The sequence below is a fragment of the Maniola jurtina genome, chromosome Z (genome assembly GCF_905333055.1).
Source record: "Maniola jurtina chromosome Z, ilManJurt1.1, whole genome shotgun sequence".
Taxonomy (NCBI): domain Eukaryota; kingdom Metazoa; phylum Arthropoda; class Insecta; order Lepidoptera; family Nymphalidae; genus Maniola; species Maniola jurtina.
In genome coordinates, this window is record NC_060058.1 from 7,489,382 (window position 1) to 7,506,348 (window position 16,967).

Below are 16,967 nucleotides of genomic sequence, written 5' to 3' on the forward strand. Positions count from 1 at the left end.
GGTTCACAAACATACCCAATAAATACCTATCCAATTGAGAAGACGCCCGAAACGTGCTCCATACAAATAAGTTTGGTTCTATTTGAATTTAACCAATCAAACTGAATGAAACGTTTTAGGAACGCTCTACAAATTAAAAAAAAAAAAACGAAAAACATAAAAATTCGGCTCAGTTAGCGCTATATGGTCTTATAATGGCAAAATTTGGTAATTAATAATTGCTAATTTGTAGCTAGATCTGATCTGGTAGAAAACTGGTAATTTAAGTGTCATTGAATTTAAAAAACAATTAGGAGTGAAGGGACAGATATGAAACTGTAAGTACTCGGTAACACTTGAGGGCAATAATACGCAAAGCCTAACCAATGAAGTACCGCGTAGATATATTAATTTGTTCACTTCATTTATTGCCATTTCTCCCTTTCTCTCAAGGTCTCCCTTTCAAACCTCCGTGAAGAAGCTTCGCTCCAAAAATGATTATTTTTGTTCAGGTTTGCTGGCATGCCTGAGCCGGCCAGCGATAAACGAGATTTATCTTTTGACTATTTCCTACGTCGTGCTTGTCACGTTCTTGCTGATCGAAATCGCGTTTGCCGGAACAGCAGTATTAAGGTAACTTGAAAGACCTTGTGGTTGCTTAAATTATTATTATTAACTACGAAAAATTATTACTCGACAATCGAATAACAATCGAATTTTTTCTGTTTTTGCTAAGAACACAGAGTGCGTGTGAAAACGAATATCGAATGTAGATGTTCGTGGTTCCCCCACATTTCCCTAATTGCGCAGTTAATCGAAAATCTATTTCGATTTATTTATATGTTCCATGGTTCCAGGCCAGTGTCGTACGGGTTCGGAAACTTAACAATGAAAGCATTTAGGTTTTTGAAGAACTTTTTTTTTGCGCTGTTCTTACATAACACATGACACACACCTATATCACAGTTTTACGATAAAACTGTAGGTACCTATATAGATACATTACACACCCACCCAACTCGCGGGCTAAGAGGCAGATTTTGTGGCTTGCGCCTCGCGTTGCATGATATTTAATATTAAAATGTTTAAAATTCTTTGTTCATTTTCGTTATTCATTCGATTGGTGATTTTATATGAGGTTAAATTTTTCGATTTACTATTTTACGATTATTATTTGATTGTTTTTTGCTAAGTCAAATAATTATTGTCAATCGATTCTTCAAATTGTAGTTTCTTTTCATTGTTTTTTCCAACTATCGCTTAATGATCTTTTAAACAAGTACCTAAATTTTACCCTTTCTTTGATTCATTACTAAACACTTTAGCATCTAATACTTGTTATTACTTATATTATTGAGATGAGAAAAATGCTATATCTAGAATGCTGCATATTTCCAAATTCTTATAGCACTCATATTTTTATAAGTAGGTACTATATAAATAAAAATTGCGTACTAAGTAAAAAAATAAACTGGGAGAAATATAATTCCGAGTTAGTACCTACAATACATTTTGACGTGTGCATGTTCGTAAACACAATTTTGCAGGAGAGATATTAAAAGCAAGTAAATGTCCATAAATTAGAACAGACACTTGAATTAGAATAAATTGTACCTACTTAAATAAAAAGTCGGCCAGAAAAGAAAAAGAATCGCCAGAGTTTTTTTTTTTTTAATAGTTTGATTTCGATTAGTGTACAAAATGCGGATTTCGCATTCTTGACGGTTGCATCAGTGTGGGCACACAGGTATATCGATCTACAAATTTCATCTATTTTAAGCTCTATCTGAAGCCCAAAATTATTGAGAAAGCGAGACCGACAAAAGTACAGCTTTTAAATTATTCACTATTCAGTAGATTACGTATTTTGTAGATGTATTGTACATATTCTATCAAAGAAACTGAAAAACCTTCATAATAACTACTACTTTGACCTCGTAAAGCAGCCAAGAACGAATGGCTATCATTTCGTCTCTCATCCCTTTAGTTTTCGCTTCCTGCAATCTGAACGCTCGGGTACGAGGTCAGACTTGCAAAGGGCAAAATCATCGGCCAAATGTCGTGCTCTAAAATTCAAGCCACTCTATTTTATACCTATGACCTAGCTGGCCTTGTTTCTAATCCTTTGCGTCAATTATAATTCTCTCTTTGGATTATGTTCCTATATTTCTGAGGATCTTGAACGCAAAGAAAGTGATATCACAGAATATAAAATTAATAGTACCTATACAAGCAACAAGCAAGATATCAATTTTCTATAATAAGTATTTAAATTTAACCATCGTTTACTTTTGATTATCTCAGATTTTGCCTGTTTGCAACTACAACATGTTATTAAAAACCTTAATTTGTCAGAAAAACATTTACAGTGACTGTAATTTAGTTTCTATCGAGTTTAGAAGGATAGTAGTTTCTGTGGGATTACGGTCCAGTATCATAGATTAAGAACACTTGTCAGATTTTTTTTGCAGTATAAGTGCATAAGTTTGTCTCTAATCGAAGTATTCAACTTAATTAATTATGCCACCTAAAAAGGTTATTTTTGTTTTTCGTCTATCAATAATAATTCTTAGTTAAAAAATTATGAGCTCTCTACGGAAGTCAACATTTAAACAATGCTTTTTACAAAAAAAGTCTACACCAACTTGTAGGTACCTACAAGATTAAAACTTCATAAGCGATTTCCAACCTTCCCACAAACTTTGGGAATGTTATTCAAAACGAAATCATACTCAACGGAGATTTCGTCGAGCTTGTTTCGTGCTACGCCTAAGTCACTTTATAATTTCGATGCCGGTAAACAACTTTTGGGTCAGGCGCTTGCTTCCTGATTCCACTCAAAAGTTACATATTTTCTGAGTATGAAAATGGCATCCAATATTATTTACTACTGTTCATTTCCGAACTATTATCACATTTCTGCAATCAATATGGACGACTCATCCTTCTTCTTTCTGATAGGTCTATGCAGGTGAACGTTTACACTTTACACCCAACATAATGTCGGTCACACAATGTAAGCAGGCTCAATGTGAGCTCCAGTGTAAACATGAAGTCAGAGTGCATTTTTAGGGTTTCGTACCTCAAAAGGAAAAACGGAACCCTCATAGGATCACTTTGTTGTCTGTCTGTCTGCCTGTCTGTCAAACCTATAGGGTAAACCCGTTGACCTAGAATCATGAAATTTGGTAGGTAGGTAGGTCTTATAGCACAAGTACAGGAATAAATCTGAAAACCGCGAATTTGTGGTTACATCATTTAAAAAAAAATGTGTTCAAAATAAGATAACAATCTTATGTGGTATATGTTATCTTATTATATCATATGAAAGGGCTTTACCTGTACATCCTAAAACAGATTTTTATTTATTTTTATGTATAATAGTTTTTGATTTATCGTGCAAAATGTTGGAGAAAATACCCGAGTACGGAACCCTCAGTGCGCGAGCCTGACTCGCACTTGGCTGGTTTTTCATTCACACTATGCTGACAATACGCTGTACTTAGTAAGTTAGTTTTGCGTCAGTGATGCGTAATTTTTTGAAAAGTTGAATATGTATGAGAAAGCAGTAAACTGCGTAACGCTCTCTCACAGTCGGCGTTTGACAATATGGCAGGGGTGAACAAGCTCTTTCCTGCATCACGTCTACCACCTAAAATCTATAGTGGTTTACCTAAGTATTTGGACAGGTATAATTTATTTTCGCGCAATTACTAATTGTTACCACCAAATACGGAAAAACTTTATTGACTTAACTTATGTAAGATATACCTATTATTGTTATATTATTATTATTATATTATTTGAGTCCATAAATTAATTGTGTTCTTTTAGGTCACTGGACATGAGCGCTGGTTCATGTGCCCTTTTCACCTACTTGACATATGCAACCCTACCAGTTAGACTACACGAAGCGACGGTGGGCGGGCTTGCTCTTGCTGCCGTCAATATTGGTGCTCAACTAATGATGAAAGAGGCGACAGACTCACAGGTATGGGTCATACAAATAAGTCTGAAAACTTAATGAATTTAATTTATTTTAAGCATTTTATACTTTAACTGATTTTCTACACAGATTTTCTGCAGTCTAGCAACACTGATTGCTTGTAACATCGCCGGAATCATGACCCACCACCCGCGGGAGCTGGCACAACGGCAAGCGTTTCTAGAAACCAGAGATTGCGTAGAAGCTCGCTTGGTCACACAGAGAGAAAACCAACAACAGGTAACAATCAATTTGTTATCCTATTTTTTTTTCTTTGGGGACTGAGGAAGACTTCACGGATGCCCCAGGGTGCCCCAAGCAAGCCCGACTCCATTGAGGATATCGCCTAAAGAATAAAAGTCTGCTCCTCATCTTTCAGGTAACACCTTTGCAATTCATCTGTGAGGTTGCTGTCTTTAGGCGCTGTCTTGTTTGTGCCTATCCTCCTTACTTTTTTTGTCCCAGGGAAATGGTATAAGCGGGATTTGATCATATCCCTGATCATATCCAATTTCTTGCGACATATATGAAAAACAGAGTGACTTAGATTTCGTGATACCCAAATAGTTACCGGCCTAATGTTGTTAAATAATTACAAGTAATTACCTATTTACTTCCTACCGAATAGTCTACATTGATTTTGTTTAAAATTCGTTTCATTTGCTCTTTCGATATGAATACCCATCTCGTAAGCTTTCTTATGTTTATTATTTAAGTTACTTGTAAGTGTCTCCCTTTAACGATATTAAAATATAAAGTCTACAGATGCTTTGATCACACTTTGATACGAATGAAAGTCCCTTGTAATCAAGTAATGGATCGTGTATCTGTATAACTTACCTACCTTTTTTGTAATTTGGACGATTTAATGTTAAAGTAAACAGTTTATCACTTCTGATTTAGAAAAGAATTTTCAAAAAAAAAAAAAATTTTTTTTCCTCATCTGACACTTTTGTCATATTTTTTTTCAAGCGTACATAAAATAAAACACAAACACGCAACGTAAAGGATCAAAAGATTTTGAGAAATCAGATTTTGGAAAATTCCAATAGGATCTTTAAAATACTTAAATCTACGTGGATGCGGCAATCTACGGGATAGCATTATATTTGTCAAACTACTTCGTCTAAAATCTTTCTCTATCTTTTTCTTAAATCTTTTTCTATAATAAAGGCCCATACTAAAGAAGGAATTACAAAAACTCCAAACAAGCGAAGGCAGGGCGGTCGTATATCACAAGTCAAATTCAACGTTACATGGAGATTTAATTTTTGCTACAATTAATTACCTCAATTTCCATTGATTATATTGAATGCCAGCTGCCATAACTTTTTATTATCCTCTTATCATACACATAGATCGGAAGGAAAACATCGTGAGGAAACCTGCATTTCTGAGTTCTTTATAATATTCTTTAAGCTGTGTGATGTCTACCAATTCGCACTTGGCTAGTGATTGGCGAGGTGGACTATGGCTAAACCTTTTTCATTATAAGGGAACACCATGCTCAGTACTCAGCCAACGATGGGTTTTCATGATGACGATGTGAATTATACACAAGGTTGTACAGAACCAAATCCATTTCGTTTGATAACAATTTTATCCTCTTTCACTGCACTTGCCTCCCAAAGGCCACTTTTGAAAATGAACTGTACGGATTCAAAGTATTAGAATATTTATATAATATTTATGTATAAGTTTAATCTCCGAATGTAACAAACCACAATATAGAAAAACGGAAGAGCAATAAACTTTAAATGTATATTGTGAGTGTCCTAGGCTTTGAATTCTTAGTAGATGCATATTTCGACTAAACAAGATTTTACTCAACAAGGACTCCTATATTCCATGAAAAACAAAGTCGAAGGATACTTCAATAGCCAATACCTAGCCATTTGCATTGTATCGAGGTAGTTTATTGGCCTTATATAATGAAATGAAATTTTATTTGCTTTTGAGTTATGAAGTGAAATCGAATGACTTACGTGATAGAATATTATTATCTCTACTTAGTATAGTAGTCCCGTTTAGATCTTTTAAACTACGCAACGGATTTTAATGCGGTTTTCATCAGTAGATAGAGTGATCCAAGAGTAAGGTTTATACATATAGATTAATATTGTTTTTTTTTCATGATAAAATTACAATTTTAAACACCCATGCCGAGCCGGGGCGTGTCGTTAGGATTAATATAATATTACCTATACCTATTAAATAGTTTGCTTGCTATTTAGCCCGGTTGAGTTAGCTCAAAAATAGGATTAAGGTTACAATGTTAGTAGAACCTTTTTAAATGAATTGTGAAAAGTCCCCATCGATCCCACATTTGGAAAAAAATTATTTAAGGTCTAAGTTCACTAAAATGGGTTTTCATGAACTAATTTTTTTTAATTTTCCACCTAAACGGTAAGTTTTTTAAAAGAAGAAGTCAGAAGAAAATTGCAGGTCATAAAAATTAATCTTACACTTTTTTCACTATTTCTGAGCTACAGCGATTTTCTGTTTTCTCTCTCTAACTCTAACTAACTCAGTGACTATCACCAAATGTATCGGTGATGATCACTGAGTTAACGAAGCATCTCATCGATTGTCAATCGTGATACCAGACTACAGTTTCCCCGCAGAAGAATATTTCTTCAATTGTGTTGGATGAATGAAAATCTAAAATTTCTTGTTCTTGTCAGGAACGCCTTCTTTTGTCTGTGCTGCCTCGTCATGTTGCTATGGAGATGAAAGCGGACATTGCCAATCAGCCAAGACAGGAGCAATTTCACAAGATCTATATTCAAAGATACGAGAACGTAAGGTTAGTAAGTATACTTTACTTTTACTTATTTACTTAAAAGGTAAACAAGAAGTGTCTTTCTGCAATGCGTAAAAGGCGTCGTATGCGACCCCATACGACGTTGTTGCCGCAAACTGACAATAAAATCATATCAATAAGAGTGAAAAAAAGAAAGAAAATGCCGGGCAAATCGCGCTGCTTACGCTTACGCGTTTCTGCTTTACTGCAATTTGTTTATCTTGTAAGCTCACTAAGGAAAACTAAACTATAGTACTACCTACCAGTATACTTTTAGGGCTCTGTACCTCAAAAGGAAAAACGGTACCCTTATAGGATCACTTTGTCTGTCTGTCCGTCCGTCCGTCCGTCGTGCCTGTCAAGAAAACCTATATAGGGTACTTCTCGTTGACCTAGAATCATGAAATGTGGCAGGTAAGTAAGCCTTATAGTACAAGTAAAGGAATAACTCCGAAAACCGTGAATTTATGGTTACATCATTTAAATAAAAAATTAAAATGTGTTTAAATCAAAGTAAGAGAACTATACCAAGTGGGGTATCAAATGAAAGGGGTTTACCTGTACATTCTAAAACAGATTTTTATTTATTTTTGTGCATAAAAGTTTTTGATTTATCGTGCAAAATGTCGTAAAAACTACCCGAGTACGGAACCCTCGGTGCGTAAGTCTGACTCGCACTTGGCGGGTTTTTACTATCTATGGACAGTGAACACCATTCTGTTCTAATAAAAGACTTTAATTTTATTAAGTTAAGTATATTAATAAATGTTTTGACAACAATTGCCACAAACCATAAAATTAATAAATTAATAAATTTTTAAAATCAAGCACATACAAATGATTCAAGCAGGAACAAAAAAGGAAGTGTTTTAAAGCAATTTATACTTCGAATTGACTTTTAATTATTACCCAAGAGAAGACCTCGAAGATAAAAGTTGTTAACAAGTAGTCTAACTTTTTCAAATTATCTTACTCGGCTTTTCACCGTGAATATTTTAAGAGAAACTTCAGGCGTTACAATCTTTTTTGTCCTATAAAGATTTTTAGTACCTAACGATTTCATGCATATTTGTTTATTTTATCTAATGAAGGAAAGGCAAAAAAAAATTAGGTTCCTCAAATTATTTTTTGAGTATGGGAAACTTCATGAAACAATTGAAATAATATGACGCAACACGCTGCATCACATTGGTACATACACACAGTAGGTACATAGGTAAGGGTGGTAAATCGTTTACTGCGCATTACAAAGCACACATATATCTGGTTATTTTAACAATAAAAGAAACTTGTATTTATTACCAACTAGAACCGTTTGGAATACCGATTTCTTCAAATTTCAACCCATCATTCTAACCTTATTACTTCGTTTGTTACATGCAGTTTTTCACACTTCTTGAAAATCTTTCTTCATATTATGATTACATAAATTGTTATGGAGCATCTAAATACTTATTTCATAGAGACCTCCGCAAAGCAATTCTGCTTTCAACCATCATTTGAGAAAGCTCTTTTTTTTACAGTATCCTGTTCGCCGATATTTGTGGATTCACCTCACTGTCAGACCAGTGCACAGCCGAAGAATTGGTGCGTCTCCTAAACGAACTCTTTGCTCGGTAAGATTTTTCGTACTCTAATAATAATAATTGTAGAGTGATGTTAATAACTATTTTTTTTTCTGAAGATTTCTAAAAACATTTGGAGTCTTGCGTGTGTCTTCAACCAATGTGAATTGAGTTGAGTGACTATCATTCTGTGTTTACCGTTGAATTAGCAAATCACCTGGATCCTTTTTGCTTTAAATTTTTCCTTCCTTTAACGTTGGGAATGAGGATTGAGACTCTTCCCTGTAAATGTCAAGCGAAAAAAGCTGTTGTGCCATTACGCAAATTTGTATAGTGTGTAAAAACTAAAATAGTACAATAAAATCGTTGTCGAAGCTAAGTAGCTATACAATTTTGCACAATTAGTGAATTTTCTAATTTGCGTGGAAGCAACTTGGTATGTTTTTAGTTACTAAAATATAATGAAGTAAATTATAACATAAATTTAGATAATATTGTAATTTTTTAAGTTTTGAAAATATTAACTGCTGAGTTTCTTGCCAACTCTTCTCAGTCGAATATTCTTTCCCAACCAGACACACATACCCATTCAGAAATAGCATCTGCATAACAGCCACTAGTTGTCCTACATTCAATAACTATAAATTTTGGATTTCAATTTCAAATAGGAATCATTCATGCCTAATAAAAAATATATAATAATATTAACAATATTGTGACAATCGCAACAAAGTTCGTTTTATTTGAACAAAGGAAAATGATTTATTGAGGGATTATTATGTCCGCAATTTACTTAGAGTGAGAAGATTGATACAACGCAAAGATAAAGGTTCGCAGGGGATTGAAACGTCCATCACAATTAACAATATGACTACCTTTTACTCTTCCACCCAATCTATTAATAAATTGATCTGTGATTTCAAAATAGCTGCCTTGGTTACTAAACAGTATGCCTTCTAAAACATTAACAAAACCTTTTTAAAAGCTTGGTAAAATGGTCACTGATTTTTTGCTACTTTCAATATATGGTTTGGATGTAGATGTTTATTATTCAATTGAGAGTCTTTGATGACAGAACTCTTTCTAAAAATTCAGTATCACAACAAGTATCACAATAATTGTGATAACTTTCCCATTTATGCATTACTAGAGGATGCCCGCGACTTCGTCCACGTGGATTTAGGTTTTTAAAAGTCATGTAGGAACTGTTTGATTTTCCGGAATAAAAAGTTGCATATGTCAATTACAGGGACGCAACCTACCTCGCAAATTTCATACAAATCGGTTATGCATCCCTTTGATTTTCCGGGATAGAAAGTAGCCTATGTCCGGGATATAAGCTAACTCTGTACCAAATTTCGTCAGAATCGGTTAAACTGTTGAGCCGGGAAAAGGTAGCTAGCACAAGACAGACAGACACACTTTCACATTTATAATATTAAGTATGGATAATCAATTTTGATGAATGAGATATCGAAACCAATGTGTATCCGGAACATATTATTTCCTCACTTATTTGTTACAATAAATTAATAGAGGTATTGTGGTTTCAGATAGATTCAGAGCTTGTTAGTTTGGATTTCGTGTTGCCACTTTGCATCGATATCGAAATGAAGTTATTAAATTCAACTTGAGTAGCATATTGTAACTTGTTGATAGCAGATAAGCTGGTAGGCTACTTCAACAAAGATATTGTTTGAATTTAGTAATGATTGCCGTCTATATCTTTCCAGCTCAGTAAGGTACGTAGTACGTAGGATTTTTGAAAATTGGGGAAATAAGGGTTTAAAATGTGTCTAGTCCACACGAAGAGGACGAAGTTGCGGGCATAAGTTAGTTAAGTACAATATCGAATAACTACAAATTATTAATAATGTAAGATTAAAATATGAAAGTTTTTAGTCTGTGTTATAAAATTAATTTCTATTTCGAAATAGGTTTCAGAAAGTCCGGATATCAAAGAAGATTATTTCCTTATTACGAAAAAGCTTATTTATTTCCCTGTTACACAATTTCATTTTGAATTTAGCGGCGAAAACGTTCTTAAGTACTTTATAAAGCTCTTTAGATCACTCTCAAAAACTTTTCCGTTGTCTTCTGTGTTGCATAAAGTTTAAACTTAAACAAAAGAAAAAGCTTCTCAATGCAATGCGTTTTTTTTGCGTTTGCACTGATTTCACCGTGATTTTTGATCGATTTACGAGATTATTTTCTACCCGATAGAAAATTCTTGAATATGTCCCGTAATTTGCATATTGTAGATTATTCTCACAGTAAAGTCGAATTAATTTTTTTTTTTTTTTTATTCACTATAGGCAAGCGCTTGACCACAATCACACCTGATGGAAAGTGATGATATGGTCTAAGATGGGACGCGTTTACCTAGAAGGTGCCTATTCACTCTTGTTTTAAAGATACCCGGATTGTAATTGGTAGGAAACACAGATCGCGGGAGAGTATTCCAAACCTTAGCCATGCGTATGAGGAATGAAGACGCAAAACGTTTCGTGCGTGTAGATGGAATGTCGACGACATAAGGATGGAAACTAGCCCGACGTCTTGCGGTTCGGTGGTAAAATGGTGAAGGGGGGACAAGATCGAAAAGTTCCTGTGCACACTCTCCGAAATATATCCTATAAAACACCGATAAGCCGGCGACCTTACGGCGGTGATCGAGACTTTGGAGTTTCGCCATCAAAGGAGAGTCTTCGCCTATAAGTCTCCTAGCTCGACGGTCAACGGCATCCAGAGCTGCTAGTTGGTATTTAGCAGAGCCATCATAGAGGTGACTGCAGTACTCCATGCACGACCTGACTTGTGCTTGATACAAAGTTATCAGTTGGCGCGGCGTGAAGTACTGCTTGACCTTGTTAAGAATGCCTAGTTTTTTTGCGGCAGTCTTGGCTTTGGCTTCAATGGATCTTCCGAAGTTAATGTTAGCCGAGACGTCGAGACCTAGGAGATCAATGTGGTCAGTGATGTTAATAGATATATTCCGGAAAGTGGGAGTCAAGGTAAAAGGACTCCGTTTTGCTGTGAGTAGACACGCCTGCGTTTTAGTAGCGTTAAACTCTACCAAATTGGCATCTCCCCAATCTGAAACGTATTTCAGGGTAGAGTTTAACCGCAGTACCATTGCCTCCCTGAGTTCATTGATCTCCGAACTACTAGCGCGTGGGCTGGATATGTATCTCTCCATTACTGTGCTGTCGTCTGCGTACCCAACGATTCCGGGTCGTAGCAGATCGTTTATATGCAGCAGAAAGAGAGTAGCGGAGAGAACAGACCCCTGAGGAACACCGGCATTGGTAACCATGAGTTCAGACGAGCAGCCATCAATGACTACTCGGAAGGATCTTTCGCTCAGGAAGTCAGATATCCAGTCGCACAAGCTCGATGGAAGACCGTATGCCGGAAGTTTGCTAAGAAGGCTGTCATGCCAGTCCCGGTCGAAAGCCTTAGAAATATCTAGAGAGACAGCTAGTGCCTCTCCATGCTTCTCTATAGCCTCACCCCAGACATGGGTGGCATACGCTAGAAGATCTCCGGCAGACCGCTTCTGGCGAAACCCATATTGGCGGTCTGAGAGAAGGTCGTTGATCTCCAGGTATGCCAGGAGCTTCTTATTTATTATGCGCTCCATGCTCTTACAGAGTAAGGAAGTGATGGCAATAGGTCGATAATTCGCCGGGTCAGCACGACTGCCTTTTTTTGGCACAGGTTGTACGTTAGAGATCTTCCAGGATTTGGGAACTAGAGCTTTGCGTAGTGAGAGACGATACAGGCGTGTCAGTACAGGAGACAATTCTGGGGCACAGTTCCGCAGGACAATTGCTGGAATCCCATCAGGACCGCTGGCTTTGTTCACATCCAGAGAGCGGAGAGTTTTGAGAACATCTTTTTGGTGGATGCGCACCTCCGCCATTGTGGAGTCGCAAATTGGGATGTTAGGTGGACAGGCATCTCCCGCATCTAGATGCGAACTTTTTGCGAACTGACAAGCGAGCAGATTTGCCTTCTCAGGCGCTGCGAAAGCAAGCGATCCATCAGGTTTGAGCAACGGCGGCAGTGAAGGGCGACAGAAGTTCGATTCAACCGATTTAGCAAGGGACCAAAAAGCTTTACTACCGCTTGGGTATGAAGCCACTTTGTTCCCAATGCGGTTAGTGCGGAATTAAAAACTGTTACACTGTACCCCATAGTAGGTTGAGGTTATATTATCTTTACGCTTCTAAGTTAAATATCATCGACGGTAATGTCGCATTGTTAGAGTGCTTCGTATAAAATAAATTGAAACATAATATTTTACCACCACTCACACGTAGGCAGTAATATTGACCCGTTGAGTATCTTATCCTCCCTAAAATATTACGTATTCTATCGATTTCGTGCCACATCTTATTCAAAGTGCTCCTTCTTACTATTCCAAAAAATGGGCTCTGTAATATATCGGCTTATCCATTTCTAAGGTGCCGTCCGCATCTTGAACGATAGTGGGGCGGATGACAGCGCAGCCTCGTTATTAATGAATTATTATTGTACAAAGACTACCGAAAACATGTTAAGTTCATTTCACTTGCATTTGCTAAATGGAAAATCTCAATTATGCAGTTTAAATAATTTTTTTTAATAATACATGTGATATACACATACATGCCCGGCAAAACTGACTGTGGTTTTTGTGGCGCTGAATGTAAATAACAAACATGCCCTGTATATTCTATGAGTTTAATATATATAAATAATTAAAAATAAATAAATACGGAGTGGACGAATCCATAAACGTTCCTTGTTTTACTAAGTACATAATCCTAAAAAGAAATCCAGTGCGATAGCACTGCGGTTGTAGTGCCTTGGAAATTTAATAATTATTACAAAGTGATTTTCGATGATCTTCGAAGATAGAGGACAGAAGTTTTAAGGAATTGCACTAAATATCTTGCGCCCAGCGCGAATTGTTTTTTAAACAGTAAAACTTTTTAACCGATATTTGAACATGCCCATTAAAGTTGGTCGTTTTTAGGAGTTCGTACCTCAAAAGGAAAAAGGAACCCTTATAGGATCACTTCGTTGTAACTGTCTGTCTGTATGTCCGTCTGTCGTGTCTGCCAAGAAAACCTGTAGGGTACTTCCCGTTAACTTAAAATCATTAAAGTCAGGTAGGTACGTCTTATAGCTCAAGTGAAGGAAAAAATCCGTTCTACATAAAAGTGTTCGGTATATCTTGTAGGATGGTACGGACTACGGAACTCTTGTCGCCCTTGGCGGATTTTTTTATAATGAATCCTCTTATTGTCATAGGTTTGACAGGTTGGCAGCAGAACACCATTGCCTCCGCATCAAATTACTCGGTGACTGTTACTACTGCGTGTCGGGGCTGCCCGAGGCGCGTGATGATCATGCCAAGTGTTGTGTTGAGATGGGCTTGGATATGATTGACGCGATCGCGTAAGCATTCAAACGTTTTTTTTTTTTTTTTGTAAAATAGACTAGCACTTGCCTACAATCAGACCTGGCCACATTAAGCTCAACATCATTGCCAAACAACGCCATATCGCGATAATCAACGCGTTAAACTGAGTGAGGCCACACTTGAACGTCTAATCCCAATTGAATTGTGGTTGAAATCGTCTAACGCCAAACGGTATACTGAATGCCTTTGTACGTTATTCGTGGCTACATAGCTACATTTAACTGGAAACGCCGTTGAACATCACGTTATTAAGCGTTCATGTGGCAGGGACATAAGATGAAGCGCGCCTAGAAGATGCCTATTCACTCTTGACATAAAGGTATATATGCCTATGAGTAGGTAGTCTAAGTTTTTCACCAGGCACTCTTTAACTAATACAGCCATCGCAGGGTAACTGCAGGTGTGACACCTAATGGCATGATATCATAACTAGTTGTGGTTTTATTTGATTGATGATGATATTTTACACAATTTTCGGCGGCAAGGATAATTATTTAAGCCACAAACACCTTACATCGATATGTTGACAGATCGGAGCAAGCCTCGAGCCACAACGCATACTTACACTCATATATTTTAGTCTGCAAGTTTTCATGACTCTCAAGTCTCACCATCTTACACGTTTCGGCGCTCCACAAGACAGCTTAATGTGTTTGTGGGATTACATTTAACATTCTCCGGCAGCTTGGTACGTGAGGTGATGGCAGTGAACGTGAACATGCGCGTCGGCATCCACACTGGCCGCGTCCATTGCGTGGTACTTGGCTTGCGGAAGTGGCAGTTCGATGTGTGGTCCAATGACGTCACACTTGCCAACTGCATGGAAAGCGGTGGCGTTGCTGGGTAAAGATTTATTCAGACTCATTTTATCCGCCACTCTTCCCCGTAGAATTTATTTCCGTGCGACTAACATAATAGTTAGTATTCTTACGGAAAATTAATATCCCAATATATTATATGCGTCTCTAGAATGTAAGATATCTCTTGGTAAAATTAATTTAGCGTATATATTGTTATTTTCAGCTTTATCTACTACAACTTAGATAGTTTCTGAAATTAAACCTAGCTGTGACAGACGGACAGATTAAAAGTTACACAGCAGAGTTTATTTGCTTATTTCTATTTTTCATGTACCAGAAATTGTAGACAATGTTTATAATAATAAATTAAGTTACATTGGAAAATGCTCTAAACAGAGAGATCTTCCAGCTTCCCATTCAAGGTTGTGAATAAGGCGTATTAATAAGTGGAATAGTCTTACGGTAGCTACTAGAATTATAAAATGAATACAAGAATCCTTAGTTATATGATACCCTCTGTATAATTAATACACGTTATTAAATTGTTCGCTAGATATATATGTATTGGTGAAAACTAATAAAACCTTTCTTTAGACGCGTACACATCACAAAAGAAACTCTACAATGTCTCGGCAATGACTACAAAGTAGAGCCCGGCTATGGAGGACTACGCAATTCTTACCTCAAGGATCACAATATTGAAACTTACCTCATTGTACCCGATGACACAAGCCGTGTGGTAAGTCGTGATTTATTGTAAAAATAATTCAAGGTCAATCCGAAAAGGTCGGCGGTTCAAACCCCAGCCGTTGCACTTTTGTCGTACTCACTCCTAGCACAAGCTTTACACTTAGTTGGAGGGGAAAGGGGAATGTTAGTCATGATTAAAATGGCTAATATTCTTTTTTAAAAAAAAATGTGATGTGCATACTATACCAACATTTATTTTTCAAATCCTTTTACATTTCAGTACATTCAGTAGGTACAATTTTTTTTAAAGAATTAGCCATTTCAATTATGACTAATATTCCCCTTTCCCCTCCAACTAAGCGTCAAGCTTGTGCTGGGAATGGGTACGACAATAGTGGACGCAACGTGTGGGGTTTGAACCGCCGACCTTTCGGATTTCAGTCCGCTCCTATAACCGTTGAGCTATTGAGGCGTAGATTAAGTGACGCGGAGTTCTTGTACTTTATAGATTTAAGGCGCCTTGGATCTTTAGATATGTAGGCTCATACGAAAACTAATAAAAAAAGTACCCATTTCGATTTTGAGTTTTTACATAGTGATATCAATTAAAATTAGCAAAAGTACTTTATTACCTTCAAATTACTTCGACGCACTAGTAGTTGACCTGCCCCAACTTCGCACGGGTGGGCGTACCTATTCAGTTGATAAATAGTATGTAATGTATTTTGACTTATGAGCATTCGTCAGTGAGTGCTTACATTTCTTGACAATCATATCTGGAACTTTAATGATAGAAAATTATTGTATTTACTTGACAATGAAAAATTTTATATAAAGCTTTCCACAAAGTATCTTATAAAACTGTATTAAATATAATAAATAGGAAAATCTGAAAGAATAGAGGACGGCTATTGTCTTATAGCGAGCGGTGTTCTTATATTGTAAATTCCCTACAGCGCTTTGCTTCAAAACTAAAGGAGGAAATCTTTGCTAAACTAACTACAAACTGAAAATATTATGCAACGCTTTATTATAAAACAGTAGATAGATACGCGCAACTCAGTCCGCGTGATTTTGTTTTTTAAATTCTAAATGATAAAAAGTATCCTGTCACAGATAGAGGGACAGACAAGGAGATAGACAGACAAACAGACGGAAAGACCAACTAAATCATACTTAAGGATATATTTTTACTACGGAACCCTAAAAACGTTATTATTTTTCTGCTATGTTTATTTTACGGTAGTAAATTATCTCGTTCTTAATAGGATTAATAGAGAGCCTCTAGATCAGCTTACCCTTGGATTTCAGAAAATCAGAGTCCGCCACTATTGAATAGCGTGAACACAATTATTTTTCTTATAATACGCGCCTCGAATAGGTTTTCGTCGAACAAATGAAAAACTCGTTAAAAATATCTCGGTATACCAGTCTTTGAGTTTTAGCTAATTTCCTTTAAATATTCCTTGCAGAGTTATCTTCTTTAAATTTATTTTGTTTTTGTTTATGTATATCGATAATGGTTACATAGACATTTTATTTGATCGATAGGACAAGAAGCCTCAGCACTCATTCTCATTGAATGGCAATATTTCAAAGGAGATGCGCGTAATGGGACATGGCTCGCAGCATGGCAAGCACTCTTCAAAGTAAGTACCTCATGATTAATAGT

The 16,967-nt window shown here is 36.4% G+C and overlaps 1 protein-coding gene across 2 annotated transcripts in view; it reads left to right on the forward strand.

The window, feature by feature from the left end:
* Positions 1-16,967, forward strand: part of LOC123880070 (adenylate cyclase type 6) — a 155,854-nt gene that overhangs the window by 123,618 nt on the left and 15,269 nt on the right. For both annotated transcript variants that reach the window (XM_045927963.1, XM_045927964.1), the window contains exons 8-16: positions 492-612; positions 3,814-3,970; positions 4,055-4,204; positions 6,649-6,770; positions 8,291-8,383; positions 13,634-13,780; positions 14,490-14,648; positions 15,200-15,344; positions 16,847-16,944. In XM_045927963.1, the coding sequence (XP_045783919.1) occupies positions 492-612; positions 3,814-3,970; positions 4,055-4,204; positions 6,649-6,770; positions 8,291-8,383; positions 13,634-13,780; positions 14,490-14,648; positions 15,200-15,344; positions 16,847-16,944 (1,192 nt within the window). The remainder of the gene's footprint in view (positions 1-491; positions 613-3,813; positions 3,971-4,054; positions 4,205-6,648; positions 6,771-8,290; positions 8,384-13,633; positions 13,781-14,489; positions 14,649-15,199; positions 15,345-16,846; positions 16,945-16,967) is intronic.